Raw genomic sequence first — 27,635 nt, 5'->3', positions numbered from 1 at the left:
GAACTTGTGATAATCCTGCCTCAGACTCCTGAGTTGCTGGAATTATAGTCATGTGACATTGCCACCTGGCATAAAGTTATTCTTATGGCAACTATTGCCAGAAAATTTTAAGATTCCATACAATTGCACCTATTACATGAAACAATGATTTATAAGAGAAAAAACTTTAATAGGAAGAATATACATTTTAGTTATACTCTAAAATGTTATGAGGCTAGAAAATAACAAATTTCAGTTAGTATAAAATAGGTTTATTGTCAATATTCAGTCATTAATACAACTCAGGTAAATGAAAGATCACTTCATACAAGGCTCAGATATTCTAAAATGCTGTTTTAATTTCACACATGGATTATAAAATGATAAATACTTAAAAATTACAATGCAAGGAAAAATATTACAAAAAATACAATTGTTATAGATCCTTATATGAAAGTCCTTTATTTTAAAGTTCTGCCTTCAGGAATAATACCATGCTACATATTAGAACCCAAATAAACTATGTTTCTTAAGGTTGTAATGCTCAGCAATATACTGAATGCACTGTATATGTCATGTCTGACAAGAATCAAAATCGAGACAAGTCTTCAACGATGTTTACAAAGAGGGAGAGAATGTGTGTGAGAGAATAATCAATTATTCCATGCTTATTTCTGGGGGAATGAACTTCTTAACTTACAGCAGTGGCAAGAGGCCTATAGAATGAAAAAAATGGGACCAGTCTTGATTTTGTATAAATGATTTTCAAATCATAACAAACTCAGGCAGTTCTAAGGCACTGTTCCCACTACCCTTCACTCTTCGACCCTTTATGTGAAGTTTTTGTCCTTTGTCCATGTTTTTTTCTAATTTCTTAACAAGCATACTGTATTCTATCACCCAAAATCCTAACCAAAAGGCATTAAGCAAAACAAAAAAATCTACCAGTGTGGTCAATTCTAAAGACATGAATTCCAGATCAGACATTAATTACACAAGATTCAAGCACATCCTTCCCTCTTCTGCACACACATACTCCCTCACCTCTCCTTACATCTTGACCCCAACCTTATTTGGGGGGAAATAAGAAGTTTTGATATGTTTCCCCTCATTAGTTGTTTGTCTATTAGCAATGTGCTCGGATTGGCAGCAATAAAAGGAATTGTTTGGAATAAATTTGGTCAGAATAGGTAAAAAGATGTCATCAGTAAATTATTGTAATTTATTGTAGTAGGCTTCTGAAGGCAGGTAAGATGAATTTACCTTATGAGCTTTCCTTACTCATTTCAAAAGGGAGAAAAATGTCTTTCAAAGGAAAGGAAAAAAATTAGAGAAGGAATACAGTAAAATATTAATACTGTAGTAATAGCAGGGAAGGGAATGCTTACAGCCAACCTACCTTTCTGAGAAGTTTCTGGCATAAAAATTGAACTTTCATTTCTGTTATTCTTTGTGCAACATTAACAGCTGCTTAACATCAACAGGGACAGAAAGACTCTGAAACACTTTTCTTCAAGGGTGGGGAATTTCTTTTTGCAGTGAGCATTACAGAAAGGAGGAAAAGGTAGGGAAAGATCACTCAAAGAGGTCCTCAAACATGCGCTGTCCCATTGCTATGTAGGCTTCCTTCTCTTCTGGTGTCATCTGGGCCACCAGCTCTGGCCGCTGGCTCACTTCACTGTAAGAGAAAGGACGGCCAGCCACCATGACAATGGGGTCATCTGCTACTTCCTCAAACTCATCTTCATCTTCCTCATCCTCTTCCCGACGGTGTGCAGCCACAGCGGCTGATTGACGAGGTGGAGAGTCATCATCAGACTCACTGGTTTCACTCTCTGAGTCACTGCCAGTGGCAGCAGACACAGGAGCAGCTGCCCCTACTGAGCCAGCTGTGGCAGAGGGAGTCTTTTTCTCATGAATGAGGAGTGCTCGCATGACCTCCTCATTATCATCAGGCCCTGCACGGCCTTCCTCACGCTCCTGAAATGCGTCCATGTCTATGCCACCTGGGGGTTAAAACCCAGAAAGTTAACATCCTTAAATATAAAAAGAAATCCTTTATAGCTAATGAAATACATATTTTAATGTGTTATATTTAAATAGATAATAATATAATACCACAGACTTAACCAGTTTCATTTCTTGAGTTGCTATCCACAGAGTATTCAAAATGTTTCTCGAAAACGGCAGCTTAAGTAATATAATGGCCAAGTACACAGATTTTATGAGTAATATACAATGGATTTGAATACTGGTTCTTCCATATGCAAGCTATATCACCTTGAGCAAGTTATTTAACCTCTAAAGTTCAATATCTTTTCTGTAAAATAGGATGATAAAAGAATCTACCTTCTAAGACAATGGATAAAAATATACAAAATAATGTCTATGAAGAACCAAGTACAGAAGCTGGCATAACAGAATATCAAAACATGGCTTCTCACCTTGCTCAGAGTAAATGCCAAAGGCCTTGCAATGACCCATGAGGTCCTACACCATCTGAAACACCACCTGACCACCTACCTCTTACCTCTTCTTCCTCTTACTCATTCTGTGCCAGCTACGGTGGCCTCCCTGGTATTCCTGGCATATACAGGCATACCTCTACCTCAGGGCATTGTAATGCCTGCTCCGTCTTGCCTGGAATAGTTTTCCTCTAATTATTCATACAACTACTACCTTACATCTTCCATGTTTTTAACTTAAATGTTGCTTTATCAAAGCTCTATTTCCCCCCAAAGCACTTATTTTCTAACATCATAAATAATAGGTATCTGATTTGAGGAATAAATATTCTCTCATCACAGATCTACTATTTTGTATGTACATTTTGACTGATAAAATGTAGATGAAAAACTTAAGATATTTGTACTTTACATTCTGATAATACCAAACATACTATTTAAATATATAAGAGGATTAAAAGTATTGAATTGAACCTGATTCCTGATTCAAATACTAACAATTTATTAGCTGTATGATATTTGGCCAACTCATATCAACTCTCCCTGCTTCACTTTTCTCAATACCTGAAGGGAAAAAAGTAATAATATTTACTTCACTGAATTATTGTGGCAATTAAGTTAATGTGAAGTACTTAGAATGGACCTGGCACTTAGGCCACCCTCAATAACTTAGTGAGATCCTATCTCAAAATAAAAAATAAAAAGAGCTGAGGATGTACCTCAGTGGTAAAGTGGCACTGGGTTCAATTCAGAGAGAGAGAGAGAGAGAGAGAGAGAGAGAGAGAGAGAGAGAGAGAGAGAGAGAGAGAGAAGAGAGAAGAGAGAGAGAAGAGAGAAGAGAGAGAGAGAGAGAGAGAGAGAGGAGAAGAAAAGAGAAAAGAAAAGAAAATAAGTTTAACCACTTCAAAACATTGTCAAAGTTAGAATCTCTCTCCCAGTGATCTTTTTTGCTACTGTGGTATTTCAACAGAAAACAGCAAGGAAGGCATTTAAGTATCTAAGGGAAAACTGCTAAGAAAAGAATGTTCCAAATAGTTACCAACACAGTGTTTTTATTTATGTTTAAAGTAAATATGAAATTAGCAGAAAAACATTAGTTTCGTAAAGTAAATGAAGTCATATCTAAGAGATTTCTAACAAAGTGGTTTGGAGAAGAAAGGAATTTTTTTTTTTTTATAGATAAAGACAGAAAAAAGCAAGGATAAATGAAAATAAAGTAAAAAGTCTTATTTAACAGTTATAAATTACTAAGATATATACTATAAAACAACTGAGATCACTGATGACAATAAAAAATTCTGGGGCTTAAAGGCCAAGCTACAACAAAAAATATAGGAAAAGCCAACGACTGTGTAAGTGAGCAGAAAGGCAGCAGATCTCTTTTATACAGAAAAGTGCAAAAGAAATGTTGTCTACAGAAAAATAACCTAAAATATTGAAGACATGATCCAAGCTGTAAAATACAAGAGAGCACTCTAAAAGGTACCTGAACATGTTTCTGAAGTTACTCATCTATTATGATATTTCCATAACCAAAGCAACAACCAAAATGTCAGGTAAAAATCAGAAAAATATGGGAAATAAAACTGAAATCATTAATGATTTAATCTATGTATTAATATTAATCTATAACATGTATCTGGTCACTACATCTCAAGTATATTAGGATGAAAATGGTATGAAAAAAACATAAAGTAAAATAACTATGGGTGGAGATGGCTCTGGGCAACAAGACTACTTGTAAGGAAAGTAGAATAGAAAGGAATTAGAACTTTCAGTAAAGAGGACATGATTGAAGTCTGTAACATTTGAAAAGATACCAACATGACTTGAAGTTTAAAGAAAACTTAAGTATAGAATAAACAGAATTCACTTCATACATGCACCGTGAAGTCTGTTCTACATCATGAAAGTGACAGTCTAACTGCTATATAATCTAGAACATCCTAAATCAAAATAACTGAACACAGCAAACTAGTTAGTGAGGAGGGAAGAGTAAAAAGTAAGGTGGTCAAGGAAAACTTCTTTTTGACTGGAGTTAAAATATCAAAGAGAATCACACTAGAGGTACTACCCAAAACTCCATAGTACTTTTACAATCCCTAGAGCATACAGTATACTAAATGTTCATTTTTAAAAGGAAAAGAGGTTAGGGGAAAGGCCAACATCAAGTGACTTTCAGTTACTGATGATTCTTTACCACTAAAGAACCATTCTCAGGTGATATGCTAATAACAATAAATAACCTGGGAATAGGTATTGATGAGATATAACCAGAGGAACATAGACTTCTTGCCACCTGTTTTCCAGTTTTCGAATAGTATTTGTGTCCAGTCTTAGATCCTCCCATTTTCTATATCACATTCTTGAATCCAGTACCCTAGACCCAAACTTAGAAAGCAAAATTTTGTAGTTCTCAAACTTGTGAAGATTATTATGCAATTCTCAACCCTTTCTGGCTCATGAAGATTTCTAAATTATTCTAGAATAAATTTTTATCAACAATGGACTGTGAGATATTCAATCCTTTACATATGTGACATTTTTGTATATATTTCAAATAGCACAAACACCTTGGTATTTTAGAGGAAATAATATTAAAATATTTGGACTAGTGTACAGTTATGGCTTTCAATTCAAAAAAATAAAAACACATAAATTAGGGAAGTAGAAGATTAAAGGAGAGACGAATTTGTAAAACAAGATGAGGAATGATCACAGTTACATTACTCCATAGTACTTTTACAATCAAGTGATATTCCAGGTATTTCCCACTAAGTTAAGTTCATTTTCTACTGAACCCAAGACATAGACTCTTACCTTCCTTCATCTCTTCAGAACTATAGGCCCCTTGGACAGTACTCTCTCTCAACCAAATAGGTCTCTCCTTGGCAGATTTTCCCTCCAGCGATGTGCGATGAACATCATCTTGATCTTCCATGTTAATTACAACATTCTGAGTGTATAGGTCTTCGTAGGAAGGGCCTTTAGTAGTCCATGCTTCTCGGTGGTGCCCACCTGCCAATCCAGCAGCTCCAGCAGGAGTTGCTGAACGGTCCTTGCTATAAAAAGATTAGAGGAAAATAGAAAAGAAGAAAACTTAAGTCTCAGTGTTGGAAAAGAAGAATAGCTGGAGATGGTCACTAAATTCTTATGAATAAATGCTTTTCAGCTTTAATAATTCTCAGGAATCTCTTCTGTAACTCAAGGAGAAAGTTGAATGGATTAGAACAAGACATATTTATTTTTTAAGTTCCTTAAACACCAAATCCTATGGTGTATCAATGACTATGGTTTTATAGATTAAGATGGTTCAATAAATCTACTTAGGGGAAGGCAGGAATAATGGTGACATAATTCACTAAAAGATAAAAAAATTAAAATTAAAAACTTTCCCAGTAACATCTTTCATTTTAAAAACAAAATATGTTGGAATTTAAAATATATTTTCTTAGCTCAACCCAGAATAATCCAAACTGATTTTGAGTGCTGACCACAGAGATTATTAGAAAATTATTCTATAGAGTGAAACCTCAACTCAGAATTAAATTCTCCTTCTACAACTCACAAAGTATGACATATCCCTCTGCAAAGACCAGCCTATTTTCTATCAAGTTAAATTGTTCTATTTCCATACCTAATGCTGTCTCTTTGTATAGGTCCTCAACTGCTGTTTCTACCCAACAGGGACTATGTTCTATTTTTCTGTGTATTGTTTGCTCCTTACCTCTACTCCCCCCTGACCTTTGTCTGTTAATGTAAGTGTGATCATTCCTCATCTTTTTCTCTGGTCACTTGTGTTCCCCCATTTCTGAGTTAGTCAAGTTTTCTGTCTTTTGGCTGATTCCTGCTTTCCCTACTTCTTGCAATCTATTCCAAATTCTTTTGACTATACCTGATTCTGTATTTGAGCTCAAACCTTGTCTTTCTGTCAACTAGTACTGTTTTTTTTTTTTTTTTTTGCATCAATTTTTATGCAGGACTCCTCCTTCTCCTTCCTCTCTATCTATGTATCTATTGTAGTAGTGGGGATTGAATGCAGAACTCCTACATGCTGGCAAGCATTGTACCCTGAGGGACATCCTCAGCACCCCCTTGCTGTTTAGATAGCTATAACTATATTCATTCTTTAAACATTCAGTTTCTTTTATTTTTTTTTGGGGGGGGGGTAGTGGGAGGTGTTTACTATGTATTTAATCTAGGGACTCTTTTAACACTGAGCCACATTCCCAGCCCTTTTTATTTTGAGACAGGGTCTCACTGTGTTGTTAAGGGTGGCCTCAAATTTGCAGTCTTCCTGTTTCAGCCTTCTGAGTTGCTGGGATTATAGGTATGTACCACAGCGCCAGGCAAATTTCAAGTTTCTTGAACTAACTGCTGACTATCTATTCCTTTTGCTATCTTCTTTTCAGTGTTCACTGACTGAATTTCTTGGCCTCATTTTTAAAAAAATTTTTTTTTAGTTGTTGATAGACGCTTATTTCATTTATTTATATGCGGTGCTGAGAATCGAACCCAGTGCCTCACACATGCCAGGCAAGTGCACTTCCACAGAGCCCAGCTTCAGCTCTAGCTTCATGTTTTTCCTTGATGTCTCTGAGTCTTTTCCTTGGAACCTGGACCACTTTGTGTGTAAAGACTCTCATTCTGATGATGATAATCAATCCTTTGTCTTCTATCCTCATAAGCCATTTCTTATTTTTCCTTCATTTTAGTCCCTTGTCTGTTCTGGAAACTACATTGATCTACATTTCTTTCTGGGCCCACTTCATACCTACTCAGGCTTTCTGTCTTGTGTTTAGTTGAGGTTTCATCTCTGTCCTTGTATCTGACTAGCCTGTTACATCTCTTTTGCAACACTGTTTCTGACCTTCTTCAAGAGGTACACTTGGACTTGTCCCATTCTTTCTGTCCTGACTCTGGATATTTACAGATCCAGTGATACTTTTGCAATCAAACACCCACTTTCCAGTTGTTCAGTCCATCCTGACCCCATCATATAATTCATACCTTCCAGCTTCTGCCTCTTCTACCTTCTGCATTCTTTTCATTACTCTAGTTGTACTCAGGACTACTTTGTAAACTTTTTTTACCACAGTCTTTTCTTTCTGGCACCTACTGTGTCTGTTCCATGTCTCAGTCACTTGTTTTGCCGCCTTCCTATCTGCTTCCTGTTTCCCACATTCTAGCAGTTGCTTGTTCTCCCAACTCTGAGTCTTTCCAAATATATCTGATTCATCTATTTGTTTGCTGTATTCTGAAGTTTCATGCAACAGTTGTAAGTAACTGGTTTCTATCTTCTACTTCTTTCTGAATCCATGTGATATTACTTTTTGTACCATTAACTGTTTATCTCAATTGAACCATATCTGTCCCTAGTCATTTTTTAAAAAAAATTTTTTTGTAGTTATAGGTGGACAAAATGTCCTATTTGTTTTATTTTTATATGGTGGTAAGGGTCAAACCCAGTGCCCCACACATGCTAGGCAAGCACTCTGCCACTGAACTACAGCCCCAGCCCCAGTCCCTAGTCATATATTTGTTCTGTTTTTTACCTATTAATAGTGTCTTCTAAAAGGCTATGTAATCTGACTCTGCTTATTTTGGTGTGTTGGCTTTTTGAATTTTGGTTTCCCTTAGCATTCACTTTTCTTTTTCTTGGCCCGATCTGTTTGTATGTTTGTGCTTATTCTACATTCTGAGTCTCTCCTCCCTCACCCATTTGTCTCCCTGAATCTTTTCAACACCTCTTCTATCCTCAGCCAACACCTTTACTCTGTTATGCTGAGCCTGTTCTCTATACCAGCCTACCCCAAAAATGGGTCTCTTGAGCTTTGCTAGGTAACCCCACCTGAGAGAGACAAAGTTATCTTTCCTTCTCAAATGGTTTGACCACTCTTTCTCAGTCTACTCTGTTTTTGTTTTTCCTTGCAGAACTGGGAATTGAACCCAGGGGCACTCTACGACTGAGTTACACACTCAGTCTTAGTTGGGAATACAGATATGAGCCACTGGGCCTGGCATCTGTTTCTTTATACATACTCAGGAACACAAAATTTTCATATACGCTCCTCCTTTAGTGTTAACTCTGAAAACTATCTCGTGAAGGTATAAGTAATACTTTAAATAGAGAAAAAAAAATAAGAAAGCTAGAAAGAAAGAACAAAATATTTAAAATAAATGTTAACAAAGGACTGTGTTAAGAGTCTATAACTCTCTATAACTGTGTTAAGAGTCTATTTCTATAACAGTATTCTGTTATAGAAATTTAAACAGTGTGATACTCTAGAAAGAGAGGTCACCATAGACTAGCTTCCAAGAAGATAACCAGCATGCTAAGATAAGCAAAGTATAAAGATGAAACAAATCTAGATCCTTTAGGATGTAACTGAGCTGTGAAATCAACCAATTTTGAACTGTACTGCCTCAGGGCTTCTGGTCATGCAAGACAAATTTTTGTACTGTTCAATCTATTTCTAGTTGGATTTCTGTTATCATAGGCAAAGGCCATCCTGATGTATAGTCTCAGATTAGAAAATGCACAATAACTGGTAGAGATGCAAAACTTTCTCTGGAAAACTGAATATATTTTTTTTACCACCCAAATGAAACTCAGGAACCTCTATCCTGTAACATCATGACCAGAAGGAATAAAATACTAAGAATATTCCTAAAAGCTGTACAACCAGAACTTATTAAGCTCTACATCGAGTAGGTGGATAAAAATTTATCTTGATACTGGGAAGAGAGGAAAAGCACAAAGCAGTAGAATACTCACTGACCCCAGTTCTTGTTAATGCTTTTTCAAAAAAGAATATAACCACTTTTTATAGTAGAACAAAGGCTGACTCTGCAATTCAGACATTAGTGCACAACGATAAAAATGGGGAGCTATTGTCAAATTATTAACAACTATACTTTCAAGGAAGTTACATTCAAAACTAAGGAAAGCAAGAAATGTGTAGCTAAAATGTCTTAAAAACAAACAAACAAAAAAAAGAAAATGCTATATGGAAGAATTTCAGTCTTCAAAATCAGTCTAGGAAAATTCAAATATCCCCAAGAGGCACAACTAATTTAGGATTAGCTAACAACTGGCTGAGTTACTGCAGGCCTGAGCAGAGTGAGTAGCTGAGGTCAAACCTGAAATATTTAAAGATTTTTGCCTAAGGTCCACACTGTTCTGCATTCAATACAAACAAATTTCATTATAAGCACAAGTGTACAAGAGCTTACTTGTACCCTTTCCCAACAACTGCCCTTTCACATTTTACATACTTGGGTCTACATCATAAGGAAAGCTTATGTAAAATTGTAGCCATTAGTTTCCTGATAAATTACTTACCCACTCTTGCTCTCCAAAGTTAAATAAGTGCAAGTTTAAGGGTCCTTGGTAAGGGCACAGGGCCTCCACTCACCTTTGTTTCAGGGCTGGGATTTCTGTGGGTTCTGGCTCAAGTATTTCATATGCCAAGTTCACATCCTCTGTCTCCCGAAGCAATTCATAAATGGGCTCAATTTGTTCATTAAACCTTGCCAAAAGTGTGCGAGCATCTTTTTTGGGCATTGCTGATTCATCCTCTTCTACCTCTGTATGGCAAAAAGTACAGCGGAAAGTTCCTACAGAGAAAACAAAACTTTCAGGTCAGAGAGGTAAACTGCTTCAGAAGAGCCTTTAGCAAACAGTTTGTCTCCACTCCTCCCCCAACATTTTAGTAAGACTTTCAAATATGCAGAACAGCTGAATGAATTTTACAGTGAACACCCATATACCCACCTTCTACATTCTACAATTAACATTTTGCTACATTTATTACATATCTACTCATCTCCCTATGTGTCTATCACTTTTCATAGTAATTTCAACCACAATGGTTTTTAATCACATTTCTAAGATATTTACATACATTTTAACTTAAAACCAAATTCTTTACAGCTTATCACTCTACTTGTACCCTTTCTCAACAACTTCCTTTTCACATCATATGGGTCTACATCATACAGAAAGCCAATAAAATACCTAAAACTAAAAGCTTCTGATCATCTTGTATATCACCACATGGCTATTCCTTCAAACTTATTAACCATTTATACCTAAACAAACTTAGGTATAAATTAAAATTTCCAAAATTAAAATTCAAGAAACCTCTTATTTCTATATTCCTCATATCCAACTTAGAACTAAACTTCAGTAATTCCTTAGGAATATCCTAGATTTTTCACATCTACTGTCATTATTCAAATCTAGGCCACCATTTACTCGTAAAAGGGCTTCCTAAATATGGCCTCTAAGTTCTCCCTTTCTAATTCCAAGTTTCCTATGCCACCACCTTTATCATCTTATCCTCTTGCTTTAAAGTATTTGATTGCTGGATTTCTAATGTACACAGCATAAAGTCTAAAATTTCTCATCCCAAATTCAGGATCTTAAAGAATTTGGCTCCAAACCCCATAACCAACCACCATCATCTGTCAAGAAATTATTTTATTTGAACAGTGCTTTGTTTCAAAAAATGCTTCCACATATTACTTTTGATCCTTCTATTAGTGCCTGTTATGGTTTGGATATGAGGTGTCCCGCTATAATCTCATGTGATAAACAATGCAAGAAGGATACGAATCCTGGGAAGTGATATGAGAACTGAGCCTCTTAGGAACTTGGGATTTGCCAAAAGTCACATAGCTAATAGAAGAAAAAAACAGCAATTATTTTATGTTAAGATTTTATGAAGTGTCAGGTACTACCAACCCTCTGAATTTTGTATTATTATTGCCCATTTAAATCTATAAAATAAGCTGGGTTAGTGATGCACACCTGTAATCGCAGCAACTCAGAGGGCTGAGGCAGAAGGATTGAAATTTCAACACCAGCCTCAGCAATTTAGTGAAACCCTGAACAATTTAGTGAGACCCTGTCTCTAAATAAATTATAAAAAAGGCAGGAGATGTGGCTAAGTGGTTAAGCACTACTGGGTTCAATCCCTGGAACAAAGAAAGAAAGAAATCTATAAAATATAGTAGTTCTAAGGGGCTCAGTAATTTGCTCAAGATCATACAAATAAAATACTAGCTGAGAGGAAGGGTGGGAATTAAATCAACCCAAACTGTTAAACTCAAGCACATAAGTGTAATCTAACAGTCTACACAACTAGCACTGCACTTGGGTTTCCAGTTTATTCTACATAAGAACCATCCATCCTTTCTAACTCAACTTACCTCAGGGATTAAAACATATCAGATAAGTAATTAGTGCCTGTTATGGTTTGGATATGAGGTGTTCCGCTAAAATCTGATGTGATAAACAATGCAAGAAGGATCAGACGTGAAATGATTAGATCATAAACTGTGATCTAATCAGTGGACTAATCCATTTGATGGATTGATAATTTGAAAGGACACTGAACTGAGTAGTAACTACATGCAGGTAGGGTATGGCTGGAGGAAGTAAGTTATTGGAGGTATGCCTTGAGATTTTTGTCCATGGCTGCTTTGCACTCTGCTCTGTTTCCTGGCCACCACGAGCTGAGCAGCTTTCCTCTGCCATGCTTTCCATCATGATGTTCTGCCTCCCCTCAGGCTCACAGCAATGGAGTAGGCTGACCATGGACTGAACCTCTGAAACTCAGCCAAAATAAACTTCTCCTCTTCTAAGTTGTTCTTGTCAGTGATGTAAAGCTGACTTACACAGTGCCTGGCACACTTTAAAAGCCTCCATATGTGACTGACATATAACCTCATACCTACCTACTCTAGCCCAGATACAGAATAAACAAACTATGCATTTATGCTTTGATGGAACACTAGATTCCACCGATATATTCCTACTGGAATAAGTTTCTTTATTGACCTGCCCTAGTGGCCAATAGCCTATCAATTCCTTGTTCAGACACCCTTGTCTAAAACATTCTCTATCTTCCTACTATCTAAATACTACATAATTTTTCATGTCTATCCCAAATAAGTTAGAAAAAATAGAAGAGAGACTTCCTACTATCTAAATGCTACATAATTTTCCATGTCTATCCCAAATAAGTTAAAAAGAAAAAAAGAGAGAGAAAAGCAGCCCTTCACAGCTAGACTCACAGCTCACTAATATCCAATAAGATCCTGTGTAACCATGATGAAGTGAGGCAAAACAAACCACTGTGGAGTCCAAGGCAAGGACTTTGTACAAACCACTGGTGGGGGGAATGCCCAATGAACCTCTTTACCAATTTCAGTTTTAGCTTTGTCCTATTCCTCGCACCTAGTAGGGAAGATTTATTAAGGTACCAAATTATAGAATTTCCCCACTTCTTGATAGCACCTAGTCTAGAGCAAACCCCACCACTTTCTAGACTCCTCCCGCAAACTACCCAACAAAAGCCAAAATTCTCTAAGTTTGTCCAGTGCCATCTTACTGAGACACTCTAGCTGTCCATGGGACATGACTACTCTTGCTGCAAAAAGCATCCAAAAACATAACTTTGGCTGCTCTAGGTGTATATAGCATGATTTTGACTAAAGGTCATCAACATGTAGCATCATCAACTGCACAAGAATACCACTTACCAGGATAAAGAGAAAAAGAAAGTTCTTTTCTTTTTGCAGGCGACAGATATCAAGGTGCTTTAAATTTCTGAATCCATGTTATACACTGGCCATTGAAATAGGTGTGTTAGATTCCCACTTTACAACTGCTTAGAGTTTCTAAAAAGGCAGTTTAGACTAGAAATTTAGATATGAGAACATAGAGATGATAACTGATGCCAAGGTAGATCAGAGTATCCAAAGAGATTGAGGAGAGTAAGAATAGGTTATCAAGGTATAAGCCCAAGAAAATGGAATCCTTGAGAAACAGAAACAGTATCACCAGAGGGGCAGAATATGTTTAAAGGAAATGGTATGGTCCTAACTTTGAAAGTCAACAAGAATGAAAACCAGCTTTTATATTTAGTAACAAAGGTTAGTACTGAATTTGGTTAGAGAGGGTTTAGATGGCACACTATCTTAGATTATACTCTAACTCTTCTAAGCCTCTTCTCTTCAACAGAAACAAAACATAATCCTGTGGGAGTCAAAAATAAATTATATAAAATAAGGTTGAATACAGCTCTCAAATACCTGCTGAATTAAAAAATAATAAAAAAAAACCACATCCATATGGGATTTAAGTTGATTGTTTAAAGATAGGTACTAATAGAGATCACCAAGTAGGTGGTTGAAAAATTATACTACGGGCTGGGGATGTGGCTCAAGTGGTAGCGCGCTCGCCTGGCATGCGTGCGGCCCGGGTTCGATCCTCAGCACCACATACAAACAAAGATGTTGTGCCCGCCGAAAACTAAAAAAATAAATATAAAAAAAAAAAAAATTCTCTCTCACTCTCACTATCTCTCTCTCTCTCTTTAAAAAAAAAAAAAGAAAAATTATACTACACTGAAATTTCAATGGTGAAAATATAGTTACCAGAGAGAATGGCAAAAAACAAAATTTATAAGAAATTAGGTGATCTTAAATGGGTCTTGAATGCTATGCTTCATTTTGACTTTATTCCTCGGTAAAAGGAAAGCCACTGAAGAACATATTTACAAACATTAATTCATCGTAGTGGAATTAATACTTAGGCCCTGCTCCAAATATACCTATTCAATTGGTCTGAGTAGGGCCCAGGAAAATAAATTTGAAGTATCACAAAGAATTCTGATGCACACCCTTGAAGGAGAATTACTATTAAGTAATCAAAATGATAACTATTCCAAATCTTCTTGTAACTAAACTACTCTATGCTAAGATGTACATACAGAATTTACTACTCAAGAACAAGAGAAGAAATTGGAATTGAAGCTCAGTGCTCTGTACCATTTTTCTCACATATAATATCAAGGCAAAAACCTGAAACAGTGACTCTAAGCCACATAAGGGAGTATATGTTAGCTATATTTGATGATGCAGTAGCTGAGAGAAAATGAAAGCTACTAAGCTTCTGAAGGCAAAGACTGGCAAATCATGGGATTGAGGGAAAAAATGAGTTCAAGGATAACACATTTGTTTAATATCTATACTCCAAACTACAAAAAAAAAAACAGAAAGAAAGAAATACAAATATTTTCATGTATTCATCTAAGACAAGTCTGACATATAAGGGAAGTTTGCCAGATCATAACTTGAAAACAAAATCCATTAAACTTGGATTCATATACAAATTTGTCTAACTCAAAATACTAAATTCATTTACCATCCTGAATTACACATCCCTTTCCCAACCTCCTCTCATTCTTGCCAGCAACTACTTAGCAAACCTTTCCCATGTATATACTACAGGTCTCATCTTTTTGTTGTTGTTGTTTTGTTTTAATATGGAACAGAAAGAATTCACATGTCTGCATTTACTTTGCTGAGTCTTAACCTATCAGGTTTTTCCAGAAAGATCAAAATATATCCAGTTGCAGATTAAAGGCACTCAAAGTAGAGAGAAAAAAAAAGACATTTTACAAATATACATTTTAAAACTATGTTATATGGGCTGGGGATGTGGCTCAAGCGGTAGTGCGCTCGCCTGGCATGCGTGCGGCCCGGGTTCGATCCTCAGCACCACATACAAACAAAGACGTTGTATCCACCAAAAATTAAAATAAATAAATAAATAATTAAATATTTTTAAAAATTCTCTCTAAAAAATAAATAAATAAATAAAATACGTTATAGTTATATATTCAGTATTATAGAAATGCTCCTGTTCTATGGTTGAGGACTCTTCCAAGAAAGTTATCACTCCAAAGCAGAAGGAAAGAGTGGAGAACTAATTGTGAGGTGGGAGAGGGAGGAGTAGAGTGCAGGGAGAAAATTCTAGTCCATCTCAACTTTTTCCCCAAATATGAAAAGTAAGGGGAACAGGTAACAAAAGAGAAAAACAACAAACAACAAGTAAAGATCAACAAAATTGAGAAACCATAGAAATGGCATCTATAGTGTTGACCAAGGCCTTCAACTTCACTGCTTCTAGTACATTATTCATTTTAACAAATGTCACTTTAATTATAAAACAATACAAGACAAAGTGAAAAAACTGTTTATCCTTAGTTTGGCAAGAAAGTGCTTTGAAAATTTATAATTGAGAAAACAGATACAAAATGAGACTGAGGGTAGAAGACCTTAAGCATCAAGTCCTAAATAATCTTCTGAGCTGCTTTTCTAGAGTTCACATTTTAGTGAGAATCAGTCAAGACAAAAAAATAACATGGGGTGCTGTTAAGTATTATGGGGGTGGGGAGAAGGCAGGAAAGAAGGATTTTTTTTAAAGGGTATGAAAGAAATTCATATATAGGAAATTCATGAGATGACTCTCTGAGACAGTCCTAATTAGTACTGTAAATCCTATGAGTAGGCTATAAGTTAATGCCCACAATACATTAATCAAGGATCTGTCAAAGATGTTATAGGTAACTGGAATATTATTCAGACATTTTATTCTTACAAATATAAAAATAATAATTAGCTGGATACAGAGACATGCTCCCGTAATTTCAGCAATACAGGAGGCTGAGGCAAAGGGTTTTCAAGTCCAAGGCCAACCTTAGCAACTTAGTGAGACTTAAGCAATTTAGCAAAAAACCTGGATCAAAAAGTAAAAAAAGACTGGGTATGTAGCTCACTGATTCTTACTATGGTAAAGCACCCCTGGGTTCAAACCCCAGTACCACAAATAAAATGAAATAATTTTTCTTTTTTTTTGAACTGGGGATTGAACCCAGGGGCACTCCACCACTGAGCCATGTCCTCAGCCCTACTTTGTATTTTATTTAAAGAAAGGGTCTCACTGAGTTGCTCAGCACCTCACCATTGTTGAGGCTGACTTGAACACATGTGGACCACCCCAATCGCTCAGCTAATTAACTAATTTTAAGAGGACAACTGCTTTGTTATGAAGCAGTGCTGCAGTGCACAAGGGGGAGAGTCAAGTTGCAGCCCAAGCCCTCAAGGCTGGCCAAGGAAACTGGAAGGATCAAATGTCTATTGCTGCAGAGACCTCATCCCAGAACAGTGAGTAGTGGAGTCTCAAGTTTTCTGACATTCTGCTTTCCTAAGTCTAGCCAACCTTCTGACCTCCTTTCCAGGAGTGCACATTCTAGTGGAAATCAGTCAAGACAAAACAATAACATTAGGTACTGATAAGTATTATGGGGGAAAAAATGTATGAGTGGAGATTTTAAAGTAAAAAACACAGAAAGCCATGCAGATATCTGGGAAAAGAGCAAGCAAAAAGGCAAGAAGCAAAGACATGCCTGATGTTTGCAAGACATAAATAAGATGGCTCCTATGAACATGGGAGAGTGGTAGAAATAAAGTCTCTCAAGTTCGGAGGTGGTAAGGTTGAAGGGACTGGATAAGAGACCTTATAAATTCTCTTAACAAATTTTCTGAGTGAGGGGAGAAGCCTTTGGAGAGTTTTAAAAAAAAGAGTGACATGACCTGTTGTGCTCTTTAGAAGGCTAATGCAACAAGTAGTCTATGGGCAGCAAGGGTGAAAACAGAACTGGCTAATGAAAACAAGGAGACTCCCTTAGAGTAGCTTAAAATCAAGCAAGACATGTAGCTTGAAACTTTTCCAGACAAGATTACCAAAAAACCCTCGAAGAGCCAGGCACTTGCTTATAGTCCCAGCACTTGGGAAGCTGGGATGGGAGAATCACTTGAGCCCAGAAGCTCAAGACCAGCCTGGGCCACACAGTAAGACCCCAACTCAAAAAAAAAAAAAAAAAAAACAACAACTATAAACTTTAAGACATTATATTAACATATATGATTAATTTTACTGCACTATAAAAATGCTATCTAATACTTTAGGAAACACATTTGGATACTGTTTCCACCTTACAATAGAATATTTTGTAATTATGTATATTGGTAGTGGAGTGGGGAGCTTGGTAAAATAAGACTGTCTAAAACTGAAAATATCATTCTCCATTATGTCACAGTATGTTTCTGAAGGTGCCATAATTAAACAGAGCATATTTTCTATATGAAAACTACTACATATGGAGGTTGTAGGTCCTAACCAAGGCTTCCAAATTAACTCAGTGATTACCATTATTCTCTAAAAGCAGGGATAAAAACAACCCAAGCTTCTCCATCCTTTTAAAATGTTAACTATGCTTCAAATTAGAGTAGTATGAAGTTAGAGTAGACAAAAACTATATATGGTATATAACACACTGAAGTTAACACAGGCCTCTGGAATCCCAACATACTGTTATTTTACTGTCTTAAAGCCACTGCTTTAAAAACAAAATCAAAAACAAACAAAAACAAAAAATCCTCTGGAAATGACATGTCCATTGAACACAATGATTATGCAAAAGGATGCCAGGTAATAAATGTTCTAAAAAAACTATGATTCTGTGAGAAGTTGACCAAGCATAATAACCACAAGCTGTTGTAACAAAATATTTCACTAAGAACCACTGCCTTGTTAGATTTCAAAAGCGCTTAATAGAAGGTAGAGAAAGGTATGCAAGGTAAAAGTACTGGAAGAAGGACCATAACACTTAACAGTTAAGACTGAGAAAGGTGGTAAGAATGGGGACTGCTTGAGTAGAAGAGCCACAGAAAGGAAAACTTAGATTTGTAATTTTAGTATACATTATTTCCTACCACTTCACATATGTAAACAAGTTTACATTCACATGTTACTTACATATTTTTGAAATGAAAACCAATTTTTGTTTGTTTTTGTGGTCCTGGGGATCAAAGTGCTTTCCTCATACATATTAGGCAAGCACTCTACTACTGAACTACATCTCCAACCCCAATAAATATTATTTTGAACAGTTCCAAAGCACTCAATTCCTTCTTAATATGCATAAGTTATGTAGTTATTTCCAGGCTACTCTGCCAGAATTATCAAGCCCTTTGTTACAAGTTGTATAACTCAGAACATTCAAGAGGATATATGTTAAAATATTTAGTCAAATGCTAATTAAAGTCTAAGAAAGTCATCTTTTATTCTAATTCCCAAACTTTATTTTCATAAAGCAAATTTCTTCAGTTAAATTGGACAAAGGAAAAATATAGGGAGAAAAATTGTTATTATCTAATAGTATACAAGACAGAAACAAAGTTGTACATTCATATAATTATTTTACCTAAAATAAAATTTTGAAAAATTACCCCTTAATAATTCACTAAAGAACACATAACACTGCAATAATATTCATGTGTGCATAAAGGACAAGAACAGAGAAGGTTTAATTTGTGAAATTAATAAGATTTCAAATGTATTATTGATGTGCACAATATAACTCCCAATCCCCGCTACTGCAATTGAATTTATCAATGAAACTGGCTACTGTTCTGTTAAACTGGTCTAGCCATACATTATTCCTAGATCTTGAAATGTATCATAAAGGAAAAAAAAAAAAGTACTACACTTGGGGGCAGGGCAACAAATGATAAATTCAAAGAGGGTACTTGGATGAATACTCACTTGCAATAAATTCTCTAAGTTAGTCTTAAATCAAATTCATCTCAACATGTAGTAGACAAGCAAAAAGTTGGTTTTGATGTGAATATTTGAAAGACAACATCAACTAAACATGTATGCCAGTATCAAAACTAAAAAGCAAAAGCAACTCTTCGCAAAAAGTCTTCTTTTATGTCAGCACCAAAATACAAATAAATAAATAAATAAAAATTAAAAAAAGAGAGATAAAACACAAAAGTTAAAAAAAAAAAGCACTCAAATTCTCAAGATCATCAGTGGCAAAATTTAAGAAGCAGACCTAAAGGTTTGGGAGATAGAGAAGGGTAGATAGATGAGGGAAGGCACATATTCCTTACTATCTTTCCATAACTTGTTTTCATATATTCATTTAACTTATTCTAATATTCACCTCTTCCACATTTACCATCACCACCCAAATCTACAGCTTTCAATTTTTCTATAATTTTCTAATTAACTCATTCTGGGAAAGATTCCAAAGATGACTGAGGAATCAGCAATTAAGCAAATGATCCTAGATTTCTTTTTGTATTTGTCTCTGCTTTTAGCATTTTAGGGATTGAAAATATTGCTTATAAGACATCTCCTGTCCCAAATATTTGGAGATGAAGACAGGAAAAGTGGTCTGACCTAAGATGGCAAACATTATTAACAAGTCTTGAGAGTCTCACAAATGTAGGACTCATAGGTTGTAAATGTTACAAAAAAGGAATGCAAAAAGAATTTCAATGATAAGGATTCAGATAGTTTATTTATCTAAACCAAAAAGCTTTACTTGAAGTCATAAAGCAAGAGGGACCCATGATCTAACCCCATGCTTACATACAAATATCAAGTAGATACCAAGTTTACTTGAATATTCCAAGTAATTAGGAACTTATCACTAGAGATCTATTCCCTTTAGTGGTAATGTTTAAGAGTTATTTATTACAGATATAGTTTAGTTATTAAAGACTTCTTTATGCTAACCCTTAAATCTAGTATCTCCAAGTCTTTTTCCTAGAAGCCACAAAGTAAGCTGAATCTCCATAAATGCTATCATACTCTTCCTTAATCAGTCTAAAGCATCCTAGCAATTTATATATCCCTAGACTTACATAAGATCATCCAAATCCAAGAACACAGACATGGTATATGTAGCAGCCACACATATCATTTGAGGAGTAGAACCAGATAATCTCTAAATTCCTATTTTTAAGACTTTATTAAAGATTTATGATTCCTTTTTCAAAAATTCAAAATTTCTCTATCACAGAGTTTACCTAAAATGGTATTTTGTTCACTCTAGATAAATTTAGTAATTTAGGTCTTCCAAACTATTTTTTATTCCACCTAACAATTTTATTTTATTCAATCCCCATTAAAACTACAGTACCATATATGCTTTTACAGAAGTTGTAAGACTACATTCTTTTGGCCAATATGTCTACTACTGAGAATTCTTAAGTACCAATAAGATATTTTGAATACCTTTGTACACATCGTATTTTACCTTTGTACATATCGTATTTTATTTCTGCTTAAGTTGAAAAGTTTTTTTCAACTTAAGCAGAAATAAAATACGATATGTACAAAGGTATTCAAAATATCTTATTGGTACCAGAAAAAAATAGATAAACTCAAAGTACCCAGAAGGGGTACAAAGGAAAACAGAGAGAAAGAACGAAAACTGAATAAACAGGAAGCAAACAAAGAGAAAAAGACAAAAGATTTCTCAGGAGAATGTACAGCTCAAGAGAAAGGTATTAGTAAAAGAAAAACAACAACAACAACAACAAAAACCTGATAAGTAAACTGGGGCCTAATATATCAACTAAGCAGCATTTTTGTCCTGAAAGGGAACTCAACAAAGGTCAAGTATATTCTCAGAAAAAGGCCACTTATGAGTATAAAATTTTCAATCAAGATAACTCAAGCTTCACATAGGGGAAAAACTGCTAATTTAATAATAGCATCCAAGATGGTCAGGATACCCTCCTCTGAGTAACATCAAGGTTAAGTGACTTTTTCTTGCTTTCCTGAACCTCCTCCTTTCTAACTTCATGCTAACCATAACTCTCATGTTAAATACATTGTTCAGACTAGACACAACATACCTCTCTCAGTTGTAGCTTTCTTTCATAAAATTTCCAAGCTCTTTTTTATTCTATCTCAACTCACTGACTCATATAACTCTGGCTATATTTGGATATTAGGCTAGCTTTTCTGGAGGCAACTGATTATAGCTAGTTTTGTTCAGACACTAACCCTGGATAAAATTCAAAAAGCATCATGGATCAATTGCCTAAAAACTGATATATAAATAGGGGAATCACCTCCTTTTAGAAAGTTTCATAAAATTAAGAAAGACTCAAAATGATGAATAAATACAGTAGAAGCATATTACTTCTGATTATCCTCTCTGAGGGACTGGATAACACCTTCCACTGCAGTCAAGAGTGATGAAGACAGGACCACTGTAACACCAACATCTGCAGAGAATCACAAAACCAAAACCCAGAGCTCTTTTAAGAAATATGTTCGAGTAAGTGGCAAAAATCACAAGACTCGTTTAGTCTATTTCGAAAGAGCTCCAGATATAGTCTAAAACCTTCCTCTGTAGTATACTCAAGCAATTATACCAGGATAATTAATCTTTTCTTATAATCAAGATCTCTCCTAGTTAAGCCCCTTCGGGGTATAAATAAGTAGGTTCAGACAAGGAAAATTCTTTAAATGATTTTTCACCCAAAATAAACACCTCACAATAAGAATAAATAAATGTTACAGGCTCTCTTTGGTTTTATTTGCTAATAACCTAAATTGATGGTGGGATTATTTCCCATTTCAGTTTTTTAAATTCTTTAGAATGAACCATAACATACACAAACATTAGAAAATTAAGCACATACACAAATATGTAATTTTTCAAAACAAAAGGTTTCACATGAAAAGTTTAAAATTAGAAACTTCTCTATAGTTATAAATTATAAAATGTAAAAAAAAAATTAAACTAAAAAGTAATCTATGCTCTTGAATTCCAACATAACAAAAGAATAATTTAACAACTTTGACTCCTTATATATATATTTTTATCTCTAAAAAATAAGACAAAATCAATCCATGGAGTAATTATTAAAACTAGTCTCTTTTCTAGTTTAAAAATAACTCTCCATAATCCAGCATGATAAAGTTAAAACTTCTCATGATAATGCTAGATACATTGTATTTTTGGAAAATACATGCTTTGTAAATTGTGTTAAGAAAAATTCTTAAAACCAAATGTTGGATTAAATGAGGTGAGTTAATGTTGTTGCCAACCCTGTTTCAGTAATACATGACTGAGACAATAATATCTATCCTTTAATTAATTTGGAAAGGACTCCCCTCTTATTTCATCTGGCCTTCAGCTGTTAACTTTTTATGGAGGCTTTCCTCAAATCCAGATTATACATCATTGTTATGTACTCCTGATAGAACTTTATATTTCCACTAACAAAATGTTCTAAGACATTTTGTTAAAACTATACACAGTGACTGGTTAGTGCTCAAATATTTTTTAAAAGAAGAGATCAAAAGTAGTTGTCAGAACAGCCTCAAAGTAGTATAAAAAAATTAATCCTTTAGGCCACAACTATAAGTCAGGGGTAGGGATGGGGGCAGAAGCAGAAGGGTCATTGGCAGGAAACCCCATGAATGAGTGTACTCCCTTGTGAAGGAGAAAGGTTTTGTAAAGATTCTCAAAGTACTACAGACAGCCAACCAGGATAGCAAAACTACTTGCATGCTGAGTCACACTAATCCATTCACTTTTCTGATAAGGTATGATTGGTTTAAAATTTAGAGGAATTAAAAGAAAATGGGCACATATTTTAATTAATTCATAATCTGGAATAAGTCTCACCTGTCATGGGATCAAAGAGTTGATTAGCTTCTAAGTCTGTGAAAGTATTACTACAGACAGGACATTTGAAGGAAGCCCGGTTGGTGGAATCTCTCTCATCCGTTTCAATCCTCCTTCTCATGTGGTCCAACTTATATTTTACCACATTAACAAGAGTTCGATAATTGATAAAGTAGTAGTTATGGCGAGTGGTTTTCCCATCTGCAGCAGTCTCTACCCTCATTCTGCATTTGATGAATTTGTCTCCCTTTAAATTGTTCAAAACTGATCGAAGTTGCTTCCGATCAAACTTGAGCAACTCCAGCATGTCTTCCTCTTTCACACAGGGGTTCCGGATCAAAATGTCCAAGGCCAAAGCGTGCTCAATGCCATAAAACCCCCGAATCACGTACTTGGCTAACCTCTTCAATGCTGCTGGAACCTCAGTCAGGACATCTGGGTCTGCCATCTTTAGTTTAGCAGCAACCTTCAACTTTAAATATACTAAATTCAGAAACAAAACAAAACAGGATTAGTAGGGAAGAAGACAAGGTAATCATTTTAAATGTAGAAAAATCAACCCGCTAGCCAGTACCTACTACTATTCTTGGAGTGCCTAAAGGTACTCAAACGTTATCTTAAAAGGCTTCTAATACCTAGGCATCTAACAGGGAAGAGGAGGATTTTACTCGATAGCGTACACAAGATCATAGCTAAAAAGCTTCACATATTTCCTACATGTTTACTTTCATGGCCAACAGTGTGCTTGATTCAAAAAGAATGACTTGTTATTCATAACAATGATATATTACATCAAATCCACGTTATTTCAGAACAAGAAACACAAAAATGCTCAATGAGGTACTAACAATTCTTAATGATATAGATCTTTGGAAACCCTCTGATAAACCCAGCTGTTAACACATACTTAAAGTGTCTTTATTTCTTGAGTTTAATTTTCTACTAATACTATAGGATGTTTGACTCAGTCATGCTTTCACAATAAAATCACAACAAATCAATAAAGTACAAGCAATTGCCCATTAGAACATTTGACAAAAATCTAACTACTAAAAATTTGAAATAGATTAACCCTTAGATCCAGAAAGCTTTACCAACCCTGAAAAGTTAAATCTGACAGTTAAGTAAATAACCCTAGTCTTTAAAAAAGAATAAAACGGGGAGGGAAAACAGACCAACATACCCTACACGCTGAATCCATTATAAGTCTAAGGAGAAACTAAATAGATCTAATGTCCATGGCATGGGCCAGAAAGCTGTCCTCTCAAAGTCCAAGCTGGCATGTCATTCTTACACTTATACTGTCAAAAAACCTGCGCTCTAGACATTCTGTGTTTGGTAGCTGTGTGAGCATAACAAAATCCTTTAAACAACTTCAAGCGACAATTTATTCTCCAAGAAGTACGGGGATGTTGTGATTAATAAATGAGAATGTAAGTAGTGGTAGTAGGGACTTATTAGCAAGGAGAGTTTCCATATCAATTTGATACATTCCAAATTAAAAGTAGCCAGATTATCCACAACATTTTAGATATGGTGAAATTTCCTTATGGAGTAGAGAAATTTCTGACAGAGATATGCCATTGAATTATCTCATCAAAGAATAATATTCTGCTATTAAAACTAGTTTCAACTGAACCTTTTATTTGAAATTATCATCAATACTTTCAGACTTAACATTCCTTTTATAATAAATATTTTTATAGCACAATCCTGTATTGTTAAAAAATTCCTAAATAACCAATCTACACACACATTTTGGGAAAAAAACATAAGGCTCTACCTTAACAAAGGAAAAGATTCTTACAATTGCAATAAAAGATATACTTTAGATGAATCTCAAGCCTAACTATATACAAGGTAAAATAAGAAAGTAACATCTCAATCCAAACCTGTGGTCCTAGGGCCTTCAGGTCACTCCCCAGGGCTTAAGAATGCCATAGAACCATGGCATATTCCTAGACACAGTGTGTTTTCCCTTCCAGTTTGGTATATACACTGTACTTAAACTTAGTTCTGTTCTTTTGTTGTTTTGTATGTTCTACAATAGACGACTACATTATGGCTTCAGAAACATCCAAAGACCAAAGAATGGCAGACAAATGTCAACATAACTCATTTTCCAATATTGCTTTCTACTACTGTTTTCTCCTTTCTCCTACCCCATACACAAGATCAATGATTCTCAACCCAGGCTGTAAAGTAGAATCATCTGGGGAGCATCTTAAGACTACCAATCCTGAACCCCACTCCCAGAAGTTTTGTTTCAACTGGCCTAGGAGGGCCAGGTTAGGCACTAAACTAATTTTAAAAGCAATACACACCAAAAGTCCCCAACTACTTACCCTACCAACACACATTTCACAATGGAGAGGTACCTGTGGCACTTATTTAGCCTGTTTTCTTTGCCTCAAACACTCTTAGTAAGTCCTAGAGATGACAGTAATTGAGTGTCGTGAGGACTCTGCAATCCAACAGACCTCAGTAAATACTCAGCCTTAAGTTCTGCATATATAAAAAGTGATTAACAATGCCTTTTTCATACAGATGATGTATAAATTAAATAAAGTAATTAACATAAAGTGTTCTGCTTTCAGGACTAGCAGGAGGAGTTCGATTTAAGTATGGCATTCATAATAAAATCCCTTATTTATAAAATTGAGTCTTGGAGCAATATGAAGAATGATCTGAAATAAAGGTGGAGGCACTACGGAAGTATAAGGAGCTGTAGAAATAAAACTGAAACTCAGGTTAAGAAAGCAAAAAATTCCAAGGACAAGATGAATGTAATTTAATCACAGAACCAAAAGACCAAAAGCAAAAGGACCCAACAGTACTTAGGAAACAGAATAGGAAAAATCTTAAACAACTCTTTGCTTTGAGCCACTGTAACTAGGAAAAGTAGTACAATGACAAGTGGTAACACCTGAACCAGTGTTTGGAAAAAAAAATGAGGCATTCACTTTTAGTAGCATGCCTTTGAGAAAATACCATAAGCTAATACTCTAATGATGGCCCAGCAAGTAGCCTGACAAAAAAATATTAGAGCTCAGGAACAAGAACAAACTGAGCCATCTTGTTCAAATCTCTGTATTTTGAAATCCTCCTTCCTGATCACCATCTTCTCTCCTCCACCACTTCCCCTTCCCCACTCAATGCTCAATCTCCTTACTCAATCCCTGCATTTAAGTTATGTATGAAATGCAAAGATTAGCCATATACATTGTTTCACCCAAAGAATGTTATGAACATTTTCTAAATTAGTTGTCCAAAAAAATTATTCAACATTTTAAAAATCATGACTTCACATAAATTTCAACTTCCAGCTCCTCTGGAAAACTGGAAATGTGTGTGTGTGGGGGGGGGGGGGGGGGGAGGACCATGTCTGACCATGTCCTCACATAGGAACAAGCTGAAGCTGAACAGCAGTTGACACGTCTAGACAGGGAAGAAGCTTGGTCTCTGGAGACAGTTGAGTGTGTGCTCTCAATGCCCTCCTTTCCTTTTCTTATTTTATAGTTCATCAGTCATTTCCCAGCTTCAACTACCTCCCTACCCAGTCCAGACCCACATATATCCTAATTATGCACACATTTAAGGACTATTACGCCCCAATCATGGAACTGGAGAAACAAAGTTGAAAAAACACTCTGCTCCACGTCTACCCTTGTAAACCTCATATCCAGCACACTGGCATACTCAGGACTGCAAGAGCCACACGTGCTTTCTCTACTTGCACCTATTGTTCACTTTGTGTCCACAGCTAAGCCCAAACCATTTTCTCCTAACTGTCCTTCAAGTCACATCCTTCTAGAGTCACATTTTCTCAGAGGCTTCCCAGATTCTCTACAGTAGCACAGAATGACCTCCTTTCATATGTTTCATAGCTGTTCCCCTTCTAGCACTTTCTCCATGTCTAAGTCCAGGGACTTCATCTTGCTCACCAATTAATTTCTAGCATCTAGTCAAGTGCTTACATAAAACTTTCAATGCTATGCACGTGTTCTTCCCACAAGCCTACCCTGCCAGCTTCCCCATGATTCACTTCTTCCACAAAAGAAGGCAGACTCTTCACTATCTTTTTCTTAGAATGGTTTTAAGCAAGATATGGCTAGATCAAATTCGCGACTGTGAAAGATTATGCTGACTGGGTAAAGAATAAAAGAAGAATGAATGCAGGGCGTCCAGCTAAATTATTCCAGTATACTACTGCTCAGTTCCAGAAGAACTTGGATTCCACACGTATACCTGCAGTTTTCTCAGTCACTGTATTTCATGGCAGGCGCCACGCCTTCACGTAAAGCGGCACACTACCGCGAAACCTCGGGACCCCGCGGCCCTCCACGAGTCGCGTTCAGTAGTGTTCAATCCGCCCCAATGCGAGACCCCGAGACCCCACATTCCCTCAAGCTCTTCCTGTTGGGTCCAGGGCCACACTCGGCGCAGCCACATCCGTCCTACCCGAGGTCGCAAACGGGCCGCTCCAGGGTCAATGGTTCTTTGGAAGACTAAAGATAAGAGGTGGCTAGGGAGAGGGGGACAGTTAAGAAGAGAGGAGCGAAAAGGAGAAGCTGTGAAAAACGACGCCGGGCCACAGCGAACAAGGAATAGGGAATCAGGTTTACCAAAGCGAATCCTCGAACACTCCCACTACAGCTTCCCTCAGCACCTGAACTACCGGCTTAAACAAGCCCACGCCACTGTGCGACAAAGAAAACGTCTTATTCCTGCGACCGGCGTAGGAAACCACTCGCTACCTTTAACCAGACCAGCCTATCAGCATAGGTTAGCCTTCAATCAAGAGAGTCACACTGCGACCGACCAATGA

At 36.1% G+C, this 27,635-nt stretch overlaps 1 protein-coding gene across 2 annotated transcripts; it reads right to left on the bottom strand.

Moving 5' to 3' along the window:
• Positions 1-235: 235 nt before the first annotated feature.
• Gtf2e1 (general transcription factor IIE subunit 1) lies at positions 236-27,574 on the bottom strand. 2 transcript variants are annotated; one of them, XM_046458037.2, is made up of 5 exons: positions 27,433-27,574; positions 22,808-23,290; positions 9,863-10,064; positions 5,265-5,506; positions 236-1,985 (listed from the first exon to the last, which is right to left on the bottom strand). In XM_046458037.2, exons 2-5 carry the CDS (start codon positions 23,253-23,255, stop codon positions 1,555-1,557), a joined length of 1,323 nt encoding a protein of 440 aa, XP_046313993.1. In that variant the 5' UTR covers positions 23,256-23,290; positions 27,433-27,574; the 3' UTR covers positions 236-1,554. The 2 variants fall into 2 exon arrangements, with proteins under 2 accessions (XP_046313993.1, XP_046313994.1); XM_046458038.2 differs by lacking the exon at positions 27,433-27,574 and adding an exon at positions 27,056-27,395.
• Positions 27,575-27,635: the final 61 nt, after the last annotated feature.

Source organism: Marmota monax, unplaced genomic scaffold, assembly GCF_021218885.2.
Source record: "Marmota monax isolate L192 unplaced genomic scaffold, Marmota_monax_Labrador192_F-V1.1 WCK01_AAM20220418_F8-fsc00052, whole genome shotgun sequence".
Classification (NCBI taxonomy): Eukaryota; Metazoa; Chordata; class Mammalia; order Rodentia; family Sciuridae; genus Marmota; species Marmota monax.
The sequence above is the reverse complement of the archived record's forward strand: the minus strand, read 5'-3'. Positions and strand labels throughout refer to the sequence as shown.

Excerpts from the sequence above, each read along its gene's own strand:
- Gtf2e1 (XM_046458037.2), bottom strand. The coding sequence starts at position 23,255 with ATGGCAGACCCAGATGTCCTGACTGAGGTTCCAGCAGCATTGAAGAGG. Across the intron at positions 5,507-9,862 it reads ATCCCAGCCCTGAAACAAAG|CAAGGACCGTTCAGCAACTC; the intron begins GTGAGTGGAGGC and ends ATCTTTTTATAG. Across the intron at positions 1,986-5,264 it reads TTCTGAAGAGATGAAGGAAG|GTGGCATAGACATGGACGCA; the intron begins GTAAGAGTCTAT and ends TTTAACCCCCAG.